We start from the raw sequence: 12173 nt of genomic DNA on the forward strand, positions 1-12173 counted from the left end.
TTCAAGTATATCTAGAATGTCTAGTGAAAGTGATAGCGAGAATGAGTTGGAGGTCGCTGTTGAATGTGCGATAGAGAGGCTGCTACAACAGAGGTTGCAGCGGCGGCAGCAGGCGGCGGTACCTCGGCCGATCCATCGTCGAACTCAAGTACCCTGTGACCACATTGCTGCACATATTCGGTTGTATGCGGACTACTTCGCTCCGCTACCGCGTTTTGGGGAAGCCTTATTCCGGCGACGCTTTAGGATGCATCGTCCGCCGTTTCTGCACATCGTGGGTGCTTTAGAGAGAAGTTACCTGTATTTTAGGATCAGAGAGGATGCAGCTGGCAAACCCGGACTCACGCCCTTGCAGAAGTGCACTGTCGCAATCAGACAACTGGCGTATGGAGGCGCGGCCGACATGTTTGACGAGTACCTCCACATTGGCGAGTCGACAGCCGTCGAGTGTCTGCAGCTGACACTACCGCCCTTGCAGAAGTGCACTGTCGCAATCAGACAACCCGCCGCCTGGAAGGGGATGTACACTACCGGCTTCAAAGCCAAGCATCCCACGATGATCCTTGAAGCTGTAGCTGACTACCGGTTGTGGATATGGCATGCTTATTTTGGAGTCGCCGGGTCCAACAACGACATCAACGTTCTCCAGTCGTCGCCCCTGTTTAACGCTCAGTGCAATGGCGTTGGTCCCGCCATCAGTTTCGTCGCCAACGGCAACCAGCATAATATGAGGTACTATTTGGCGGATGGGATATACCCAAACTGGCCCGTCTTTGTGAAGTCAATCAAGCATCCGCTCGGACAAAAGAAGACATACTTTGCGAGCCGTCAGGAAGCAGCGCGCAAGGATGTGGAGCGGGCATTTGGTGTGCTCCAGAGTCGGTGGGCGGTTGTGAAGGGTCCTGCACGGCAGTGGTATATTCCCAACATCGGCGATATCATGTACGCATGTATCATAATGCACAACATGATTGTCGAAAATGAAGCTGCGGAACTGACTCAGTGGACCAACGAAGATGATACGGGTGCAGGTCCAAGTCACGGCGTGGCCACCGCGAATGTGAATATGGGGTACCTCATGGAGAGGTCGCGCGGCTGCGTGCATTTGCCGACATGCGGCAAACAGATGCCCATGTTCGACTTCAGCAGGATATCATCGAAGAGGTTTGGACTCGGAGGGGTTGACGTGATAATGTATGAAGTTTTTTTTTATTAGTATGCAATTTTTTTTTTCGATTCATGTATGTTTTTTCCGATGAAGTTGTTAATTTTTCCGATGAAGTTGTTAATTTTTCCCGTAATTTTTTCTAATTATGTATGAGGTTTGGACTCGGAGGGGTTGACGTCAAATTTTATTTCCGTAAATGTAAATTGTTTTATTTGTAAATGTATGATTTTTTTTATTGCGGGATGTCCTAGTGGGAAGGGCGGACATAGGAGGGGATGTCCTAGTGACGTGGCAGTGGGATGAGAAGTCCTAGTGACGTGGCAGGAGGTGTTTTTGGGATGTCCTAGTGGGATGTCCGCCCACTGGAGATTCTCTAAGCTATATTTTCACCGTTTAAAAGATAAACCATTAAAAAACAAAACTAAACAGATGTTGACAACAATAGATACGACGTCGTATTTGACCATTCTACCTGGTTTCGAATAAGCGCACTTTAATTTTGTCCAAGTGCTCTTGTCAACATATCCTCCCTATCTTACGCTGGCAATGCGCTAATTAACAAAAGTGCGCACCCCACACCTTTCCCAAAAATAATTTCGTCTCCTTCTTCTCGACCTCATTTTTTTTTCTTTCTTTTTTATCTTCAAAATGTTGCTTGAACAAAATTAACCAAATTCTGCCATTCATCTTCTCTCTCTGCGCGATCAGTTGGATCCTCAACGTCAAATGATGTCAGCTACAGTTCAAATGCACGGTGCGTTTTCAATTTTTACTTGCGTTTGCTGCGGCATTTGCCATTTTTAGCTGCATTTTGTTTGTTAATAGTAATTTCTTGAGATTATTTTTTCTATTTTGGTACGTAGTGCAAAACAATTGTGAAATCTAGCTTCATAGTGTAGTAATTGGGGAAGACGTTGTTCATTTATCCTGATTTAATGTGATTTTCTAGATGTCGAGCTTAATAGGTTTTTGCAGTAGCAAATATGGAGTTATTTATCCGTGTGTGTTTGTGTATTTCTTCCTTCTTTTTGGTTAGCTGATTTTTACTACGTGGTCTGGTTATTGAATCAAGGATTTTTCAGCTGATTGAGGTCGTTGCTTGGATTTGTTGGTATACATACATTTGAAGATGGTCAGAGACACGGCTGGAGATACGTGGTTTGCTAATATATGGAAGAGTTCGCGTAAGAGCATATCGTGGGAGCCTGAGAGACCAGTGGTTGGAATTTTGGCTTTTGAAATATCAAGGTTGATGTCGAAGTTGGTTAGTATATGGCAGAGTCTCACTGAGGGACGAGTTGTGAGGTTACGGGAAGAAATTGCAAACTCAGTCGGCATACAGAAGCTTGTTTCTGAAGATGTAGATTATCTTATGGAGCTTGTTCTTGCTGAGATAGTTGAGAATTTGAGAAGTGTGGCGAAGTCGGTGGTTGTGTTTGGAAAGAAGTGCACAGATTCGGAATACCACAATCTGGAAAGAATTTTTGATGATGTAGTTGAGATTGATCCAAAATGGCATAGTTGGCAATTTAAGCCGAAGAAGATGGAGAAGAAAGTGAAGAAAATGGAGAGGTTTGTGGCGGCAACAGAACAGCTATTTCAAGAGCTTGAAGTGTTAGCGGAGCTTGAGCAGAGCCTGAGGCGTATGCGAGCCGGTGCAGATTCAGGTGGGGTGAAATTGCTTGAGTTCCAGCAGAAGGTCGTGTGGCAACGCCAGGAAGTGAAGAATCTTCGGGAGATGTCTCCATGGGTTAGAACGTATGATTGCATTGTTCGGCTTCTTTTGAGATCTATTCTCACCATTGTTGAGAGGATCAAAACTGTTTACGGGTCTAAACAGAGTGGAAATGTAGAAGGTTGCATTGGTTACGAGCATACAAACAGTGACTACCTTGTGTGTGGTAATTCTATGTCCACTGGGCGGCAAATGTCATTTCATCAATCACAATCCAACTCTTCCAGATTTACAGTTCCTTTAGGGAGGTCGTTTTCAAATTTGGGCCTTGGAGGAGGTAGCAAGAGCAAGTCAAAGGACATAAAAAACCATCGTCGGTCTGAATCATCTCTCTCCTCTGGAAAACAACATCCAGTAAAAACTCGAATATTTGCTCCTGCTGGATTGACAGGATGCATGACCCGGGGAAGTGAATCTCCCGTTGTAGATAGTTGCACACCTTCATGTGGCAGCTCAGCCAGGCCATATGATGTTTCTCTAAAACATGCAATTGAAGTGAAAAATTTCAGAGAAGTGCCAGTCGCATATGGTGGCATAACCTCTACAAAAATTTCTCTCTTTAATTCCAAACGGCATCTGCTGGAAGCTTCGTCATCTACTCTTGGTTATGCTGCATTGGCCCTGCACTATGCCAATGTCATCATATTGGTTGAAAAGTTAGCTTCCGCGCCTCATTTAATTAGCCTTGATGCAAGAGATGATCTTTACTATATGTTGCCTGCAACTATCAAAAGCTCTCTGAGGACAAAGCTGAAAACATTTTCAAGAACTTCAGCTTCATGTTTCTACGATGCTGCATTTGCAGCTCAGTGGAGCTTAGCGATTACAACAATATTGGACTGGCTGTCTCCACTTGCTCATAACATGGTAAGATGGCAATCTGAGCGGAACGTTGAAAGGCAGAGATTGGTGTGTGGGTCTAATATTCATCTTGTCCAGACACTTTACTTTGCAAATCTAAGGGAGACTGAGGCAGCAATTGTAGAACTCCTGATGGGCTTAAATTACCTCTCTAGATTTGGCAGTGTTAGTCTGAAACCATTCCAAGAGTCTTCGTGTAGTCAGGCATATGATGGTTATGCATTTCCCACTGATAACATGTACTACAAGATTATTGACGATTCATCATGACAGAGATGTGATGTTCCTACACACAACACATGATAGGCGAAAAACTTTCATGTGGCTTGGTCTGACATTGTGTTTTTCCACGCATGCCGAGCACAATGTTTTCTTCAAAGTCTCCTCCCCTCCCAGAAATGAAAAGGTATTCTTGTGCTGGTTCATATAATATATGATGCTGCTTGTTTGTGAAAGAGCAGAACTTATATGCTGCTAAATTTGTTCTCTCTCAAATAGGTGTGGTCTTTCTCTGTTGTAATTAGCTTTAAGATAATCTGTAATTGTCACTCTTTCATTTAGATAATCAGTCTGATCATGTTGTTTATCCAAGTTAATGAATTGTTAGATCTGGATTTGATAACCATGTTTTGGATTCTAACTAGCGGAGGTGAAATAAAGATGCCACGCTGCTAGGTTGTATATCCAGTATTAATTAGTTAGGCCATCGTTGAACTTATTCAACCAGTCCATCAGGTTTGGTCATAATTTTCAAGTCTTGAATTTAAAGGTTAGAACTTAGAAGATTTTGATTCATTAGTTAAAAAAACAACCTACCTGTCAATAAAGATATATGAATCTATTTAAAAGGCCCATTGATGCTAGGGTGGATTGTTTGTGCAACGGAGATTTGGCATTCTATCAAATATTACCAACGGATTACATGCATAGCATTCATTCTAAATATAAACTTAAACATGGTTATTTTCAAAAGATACAAAATGTAACACAGAAGTGAAGGCAATTCAAATCATAATCAGCACTGGTGGGGAGTTTTCATTTCATTATAGCATTAGGTTCCTCTTTCTCTTGGAACTGCTTTCAGAGGTGTGCTCATGCGAAGAGAAAGCCCTGTCGTCTCACTCATATCGAGAGTTTCTGGGGAGATATTTGCAGGGAGCTCCCAGTCAAAAGACTGTATCAGCCTTGCTAAAGTGAGGCTTATTGTTCTCTCTCCCATCAACATGCCAACGCAGGATCTTCTGCCAGAACCAAATGGAATCATCTCATAGTGTTGTCCCTTGTGATTGATGTTTGAGTTCAGGAACCTCTCTGGCTTAAAAGATAATGGATCCTCCCATGACTCAGGGTCCCTATGGATAGACCATGCGTTCACAATCACCGCTGTGCCCTTGGGTATATCGTAGCCCATGAACTCGGTATCTTCTCTTGCTTTTCTTGGTAGCAGCAGAGGAAGAGCAGGGTGCAGCCGCATGGTTTCGTCAACCACTGCTTGTAAGTATGTTAGTTCAGTCAAGTCAGCCTCTTCTACAGCTCTTGAGGAACCAGTGACCTGATCAATCTCTGCTTTGAGCTTTCTCATGGAATCAGGACTTCGTAATAGCTCTGCCATCGCCCAGACAGTGGTATTGCTTGTAGTCTCGGTTCCACCAAAGAACATTTCCTGCAGCATAACAAGGTACATGTGAGGCTTAAATTCTAATATATTTTTTACGTTATCCAAATGCATTATTACCAGTATTATTATGTTGATGTTCTTCTCTGAGAGCTTGTCAACCGATCCTTTGCCATCACCTTCATAATCCAGTAACGCATCGAGGAAATCTCTCGTATGGTTACCTCTCTGCAAATTCCTCTCATGAATTCTTTCTTGCACAAATACTGAAACTATCTTTAACAGCTGTTCGAGGTGCGTCCCCGTGCGTCTCCTGATTCCCTGAGGATCAAGCCATTTCAAGAACTCGAATGCATCTACCACATTAGGCTTCCCCTGCCAGCAAATGAAGTTTCTCATGGCCTCCAAGAACTCGCTCCCCGTCTCAGACTTGTAGTCCATTATATCTCTCGTGAGCATGAAATTGCTAACTAGATTAAAGCTCATGATCATCAGGTACCCATCAAGTTGGATCTCGCAGAATTCGGATGCATCCTTCTTTATCCACTGAATCATTTTGTCAATGCATTTCTGCCTGAGTTGTGCAGAAGATTCGATTCTTTTCTGAACCATGAGCTCGGACAAAGAGAGGCGGCGCAAGATACGCCAGTACTCGTTATAGGGTGCCTCCGCCAAAGTTCCTTTGATGTAATCACAGGCATTCATAGAATCAGGAGCTTTCCTGTCAGCAAAGGCGACGTCGTGTTTCTTGAAAAGCTCAGCCGCAGCAGCAGCCGACTGTATCACTACAGTGTTGAGATTGCCAAGTTTCAGCCAAAGAATAGGCCCGTACCTGGATTTAAGTCCGTGGAAATCGTGGTGTGGCTGTGTTCGAAGATCGAACATGTTGCCGATGATCGGCCACCCGCATGGCCCCGGTGGCAGCCGTAGTTTCGAGGACCGGTTCCTGAGCTTGAACCAGAGGAAAAGAGCTGCGAAGAATGAGACAGCGAGGCAGGTTAGCGAACTGAGCCACGCCATTTTCGAGCATTCAAGTTGGAGTAGGTTATCTTCTTACAAAGAGTGAGGATAATGTTACTTGAAATGAGCAGCAGATATATATCATTATCTTAGATTTTGTGATTCACGTTATTTGCAGAAGCCATCAGTTATGAAGGAAAGCGACAGATGATGGTAGATAAAATGAAAGTAAATACTGACAACTTGTCTATAAAATGTTAAGAAACGACGATGGAAGTATAACTAGATGTTTTCCTCTAATAAATAAATTGAAGATTATAAAATATTGACAATGAATTTGCTAGAAAATGCAAATAGTTAAAATGAAAATAAATATTGACAACGACATAGATTATGTGATTCACGTTCACTTCTATCACAGATCGAAGCTCGGAAGGTGTCTGGCTTGTGGAGGAGCTCTGCCATCGCCATCGCCCAGTCTAACGCGCTTGTGGTGGTGTCACTCCCCACAGTGAACACCTCCTGGGAAAACAAGATGAAAAAAATACTCCTCTGTCAAATTTTAGAATATTTGAAAACAATGAAATTCGGATTTCGTTTCTTGTCTATAATTGTATGAATATTTGACTCTCTGCATTCTTCATATGTATAATTTGTTATTCTTTATATAGCAATTTACTATATGTGAGTATGCATTTAGTATGGCACTAATGTTGAAAATTCCACCTCATCAATGGAAACAATATTGACAAAAAGTGCACTTATTTCATCTAGATTGGAAGCCCTCCTCCTCTGAGTTTTTCTTCTAAAATTGATATTACTCCCTCATTCCACAAAAAATAATGACATTTATAAACGACGCAGATTTTAATAGAAATTTGATTAAGTAAGAGAGAATAAGAAAAAGTAAGTAAAATAAGAGAGATATGAAAAAAACTAAAATAAAATAAGAGAGATATGGAGAAAAAGTAGGTAAGATATAAGAGAGAAGAGGAAAAAGTAGACAGAGTATGGAGAGACTTTCCATTTGTAGAGGGGAGACTATTTTTTGTGGACATCCCGAAATGAAAAAATGAGACTATTTTTCATGGACGAATGGAGTAGTATCGATTCGGAACCGGCTATTACGATTCTGATGACATAGGCGAAATCGGAACGGGCACAATAGAATGGCGGTTTAGGTTCTGAAGAAAAAACAAACAATTTTAATTTTTAATTCAAAACTAATTATATCATGCCGGTTTTGATTGTTTTGTTTTCTGATGTTGGCGGAATAGGAACCGAATAAGAAATAATGATTTAGATTTTGAATCAGAAACTAGCAGTTTCGATTATGGTTTAAAATTGATTTTGCCCGATTTCGATTCTGATGAGGTGGTTTTCATTTTTTTGAAATTCTATGTGATGTAGATGTAGATGTAGATGAAGATGAAGATGAATGATAAAATGAATTGATGATGAAAAAAAAAATTGTGAAATTTAAATATAACATAGTACTAACAAATACTCATAGAAGAAAGAATATTTGCATTGATATTAATTTAATAATACAATCTTTATGAATATTGAAATTTAAGTTATAAACAAAATATGTATAATCGAAATAATTATAGAGTTATAATAATAGTAATAATTTACAAGTTTAGGAGTTCTTATAAAATAAAGACTAAAAGTCAAATGAAAAGTGGACTTGAGCTGAATTTAAAATCTTTAAAGTTAGACTATGAACTTTAAATCTAAAGTCAGCAACCTTTTAATTTTACTCTTATCATTAAAGGTAAATTAATATCCGTCCCTAAATCAATTTCTAATGATATGTAAAAAATTATGATTATTGAATTAGTTATATTTGAAAATCCGAAAATTTGTCTCTTGTTTTAACAAAAATAATTAATTGCTCGTAACTACATAAATTATTTTTAAATTTTAGTATCTAACTAATATAATTGCTTTGGTAAAGAATAGAAACTTTCAATATTTTAAACTTTTGTTGTCCAATAACTTGATTCTCCTAATTAGGCGAACACATAATGATAAATAGAATGATGACAAAAGAAGTAAATTATGAAATTAAATAATGTCACCTGTGTTTAGATAAAATAAAATGAACATCTAGTATTGTACTATCAAAATTCAAACCAAATAAAAATAAAACAATCAAATATAAATATCTGCATTTCACAATTGATATTTCTTCTTCTATTTTCTTAGACTAATTGTCAATCTAACATGAAATTGCTTCATAATTCTACACTATTGCACAAACAAGTAGTACAATACATCTTTTAGGCTAAGTAGTAGTATTCCATTTATAATTAAACCCTTATACCAAATAAACATACAACAAGAATGTTAGTAAATTATTGATGATGCAGCCACATTCGATATACCTCGTTACGTTAAGCAACTGGACCCGTTTGATCAATTAGCGTGCCAACCCGTTCTCCACACAACGCCCTTGATATATTTCCAGGCTCGTGAAGATTGAAGATGCCAACTGCAGAGATATATACAGATACTGAGATACCAATCGAGGTGTGAGAGAGCGATCACCACTCCAGAAATGGCGAAAATGTGAATTTCAAACCTGGGATCCCATTTTCCTCGCAGAATGTCACAGCCATCATGTCCATTGGTGATGCCCCTCTCGAAGCCAATTCCCGGAAGGAAATATGCTCTGCTGCTATGCTGTTATTTCTAGCGTCGCGAACATATATGCCTTCCATGTTCGTACCTTTCAGTACTGCATCAGCATGTACTGCACAGAATTGATGTGGTGTGATTTAATGGAAATAAGGAGGAAATCGTGTCATAAAGGAAAAGGATGTGAACATACTCTCTGATGCTCGAAGGGCTGCAGCTGTATCAGTGGAGAAGAGGGGATTCCCTGTGCCAGCGCCGATACCACCAAAAATTACAACTCTCCCCTTTTCAAGATGCCGAATCGCTCTTTGCCTGCTGGCTGCTGTAAGGCTCCGCGACCTCTGGCATTGAAAATAAACTCTGCACGCGCGTCTGCACACCCAGTTTCTCCAAAGCAGACTGCAGTAGGACGGAATTCATCACGGTTGCCATCATTCTGATTGTAGATTACATTGCTGAATCAGTGAAAGAATTAAATAATAACCATAAACAGCTGCTAGCACACATGGATATGTTCTAACTGAGTCTTCAAGATCTGACGAATATGTATGCGATGGAAGATTACAAATTAACCCATTCAAAAGTAAATTGGAAACTCACCCGATCTGATATGCAGTACACCTATCCAAACCAGTTTGCTCAACCCATGCATCCCCACAAAAGAAGTTGCGACCGCCAACAACTATAGCTACCTAAGATTAATTTTTTAGATTAAGGAAAAAGAAAGACAACATTCAAGTTGCAAATATAAGCATTTAAACTCGTACCTCGACGCCAACATGGCATGCGATTGAAACTTCTCTAGCAATCAGCATGGCCACCTACAACACGTTACAAGAAATCAAGCTATCAAAACTCCAAATCAGGAACAGAGACAGCAGGAAATCAAAGATTTTCAACAACAAAGAGGGGCAGGATTATTGAGCAAGACGTATCAAAATTATTTATGCGTCCAAATTCTATATAATCACGATCCCGAACATGGAGTCAAAAACAATTTAGCCCAGACTATTCTTTCAAAGTCAAATCTATTTAAATATAATGTCCAAAAACTGGTATGAATCAAGTTATTAGGCGTTTCATTTATAGGCATCAACACGTAGCAATTCACTCTGACAGAGAAAAGGTTAAAGATTTTAGTAGATATAGCATTTGCAGCAATCAGGGAAGGTATTCTTTCACTATCCCAATTAGGTACACATCCTTAGATATCAGTTTAATGGCATGTGATGGAGCTAAATATGCATAGATTCCCCAGAGGCAAAAACCGTCAAACAAAATTAAGTTAGGAATAAACCTTTGGCTCGATATTGTTAGGAGCACTTCCAGCTAGAGCAGCTCCACTGATTTTCAACACGACTCTTCGCCATCTGAGGTTGTTCGATGGCTTCAACTTTATGCTGTTAATCTGACTACCAGGACTATTGACTACTGTTCCTAGTCTGCCCAAAAACAACTCGAAATGAGGAGAAAATATGCAACCCACGAAAACCACCAAGCACCACCATATCTCGTGCTTCAAGCAACGGAAAAAAAAGAAGAAATTCAACAGCAATTTCAGCTCAAGCTCTAGACTCAATGAATCAAACTTATTGAACAAAATAACAGCTGAAGAGCAATACTATAAACTTTTGCCACTCGACAACACGAAGCAATATCGAGCAATCGATCCCAAATTAAGCACAGTTTTGAGTCTTTTGACAAATTATACTCTTCAAAACTGCAATCCATAGAGCTAACACAATTACACAAATTAAATCAAAATGCTCAAATTCTGAGCATCTAAATGTATACCTCTTTGTCTGCCTATTCGAGTACGAATCCGCACCGATTGCAGACGACTTCTCCTCCTCGGCAGCAGCTTTGGCGGAGATAGAATTGCCGACGATCTGCTCCATCTGCTTAAACCACGGCCAGTGGCTCGTCGCCACGCCACCGTTGCTCAGGCGGTGCCTCTCCAGCTTATACCGCTTCTTCAAATTATCGACCTTGTTCTTACACTGCTCCACGCTCTTCGACTGATTCTCGCACCTCTCGCTCACCATCGCCGCAACCTCCTCCCAATCCCTCCCCCTCAGATTCCCCCGATTCAGCTGCACGAATTTCTCGCTGTACGCCTCGAGCAGGCACGCGATCGCAGTGTCGCTCCACTCCTCCCTGTCCTTCCGGTAGTCTCCGGCGGAGGAAGGCAGTCTGGTCCTTTTCGAGGTGCCGCTGTGGATGTCATCCCGATCGGCGAGGCGCTTCGCCGAGAGAGAGTTCGGATCGGAGTCGAAAGGGTCGGAATCGTGGTCGTAGGGGTTGATCTGGTACGGCGGCGGCGTGTGGGAGGCGGCGGCGGCGGAGGGAGGGGCGGAATTAGGGTTTTGGGGATCGTCGAGGAGGGAGAAGTCGTCGTCACAAGAGGCCATGGGCGGCGTTAAGGTGACGGAAACGGACGTGAAAACGAGACGGTTATGGCTGGCGCCGTTAGAGGATAGGGTGGTTTGGGAAATGTTGCAGGCGTTACCTTCGTGACGAGGCCGTTAGGTGAGACGTGAAGGCCCAAATTGTAAATATCCTATTATTTGTTTAGTCCCTCGTGTTTCCTTTGCTTCCATTTTTTGCACCCTACAATCTATTTTCTCAATACTCCTATTAAATTGTTGGAATAATAGTAGTAATAAATATGGTTTATTCACAATTACTATATCATAGCGAAAACATTCGGTCACCGAATGTGTGATATATTGTTCACATTATTTTCATTATCAGTGATAAAGTTTATGTGTGATTTTTCGACAATTATATTAGATATATTTTCACTAAATTTCTATTATTACTATTAATGATTGCAAACAGATTCAACTTTATAATGTTTTGATTGTTTATTGAAGTTATTGAACTACAATAAATTTATCCAAGCAAAAATACAAGGATAACTAAGTAAAATATTTGAGTATAAGTTGCCTCAAGCAAAAACTTTAAATACTCTTCCATTCTCGTTCCATATTGCATTTTCTATTTTCGTCTTTCCCATTAAAATATAGGCATTTACATGTATGAAAAGTTATCTCAATTTATTACCCTTAAACATCAAGTTAATTACTACTACAATTTATATCACCATTAAAACACTAATACTAATGGATTACATTATTCACTAACAATACTTTAGCCATCATTCGTCTAATCTATCTTACTTTATCAAT

At 40.4% G+C, this 12173-nt stretch overlaps 2 protein-coding genes and 1 pseudogene across 4 annotated transcripts; 1 reads left to right on the plus strand and 2 right to left on the minus strand.

Annotated features, from left to right (window-relative positions):
• Positions 1-1727: 1727 nt before the first annotated feature.
• Positions 1728-5047, plus strand: LOC121786591 (protein PSK SIMULATOR 3-like). Of its 3 annotated transcripts, XR_006047222.1 has the most exons (3): positions 1728-1922; positions 2241-4170; positions 4920-5047. XR_006047222.1 is itself a non-coding variant. In XM_042185226.1 (2 exons), exon 2 carries the CDS (start codon positions 2298-2300, stop codon positions 4032-4034), a length of 1737 nt encoding a protein of 578 aa, XP_042041160.1. In that variant the 5' UTR covers positions 1728-1922; positions 2251-2297; the 3' UTR covers positions 4035-4386. The 3 variants fall into 3 exon arrangements, 2 of the variants coding, with proteins under 2 accessions (XP_042041160.1, XP_042041161.1); XM_042185226.1 differs by lacking the exon at positions 4920-5047 and having other exon boundaries at positions 2251-4386; XM_042185227.1 differs by lacking the exon at positions 4920-5047 and having other exon boundaries at positions 2298-4386.
• Positions 4635-6671, minus strand: LOC121786592 (iridoid oxidase-like). The gene is made up of 2 exons (XM_042185228.1): positions 5500-6671; positions 4635-5427 (listed from the first exon to the last, which is right to left on the minus strand). The coding sequence occupies exons 1-2, from the start codon at positions 6397-6399 to the stop codon at positions 4816-4818; spliced, it is 1512 nt and encodes a 503-aa protein (XP_042041162.1). The 5' UTR covers positions 6400-6671; the 3' UTR covers positions 4635-4815.
• A 1817-nt stretch (positions 6672-8488) lies between these two features.
• On the minus strand, positions 8489-11565 carry LOC121787901 (annotated as a pseudogene).
• Positions 11566-12173: the final 608 nt, after the last annotated feature.

This window comes from Salvia splendens, chromosome 22 (assembly GCF_004379255.2).
Source record: "Salvia splendens isolate huo1 chromosome 22, SspV2, whole genome shotgun sequence".
Taxonomy (NCBI): Eukaryota; Viridiplantae; Streptophyta; class Magnoliopsida; order Lamiales; family Lamiaceae; genus Salvia; species Salvia splendens.

What these genes read in the sequence shown, in the direction of transcription:
- LOC121786591 (XM_042185226.1), top strand. Translation starts at nt 2,298, where the DNA reads ATGGTCAGAGACACGGCTGGAGATACGTGGTTTGCTAATATATGGAAG.
- LOC121786592 (XM_042185228.1), bottom strand. Translation starts at nt 6,399, where the DNA reads ATGGCGTGGCTCAGTTCGCTAACCTGCCTCGCTGTCTCATTCTTCGCA. An exon ending in ACATCAACATAATAATACTG is followed by an intron (nt 5,428 to 5,499) that starts GTAATAATGCAT and finishes GTTATGCTGCAG; the next exon opens with GAAATGTTCTTTGGTGGAAC.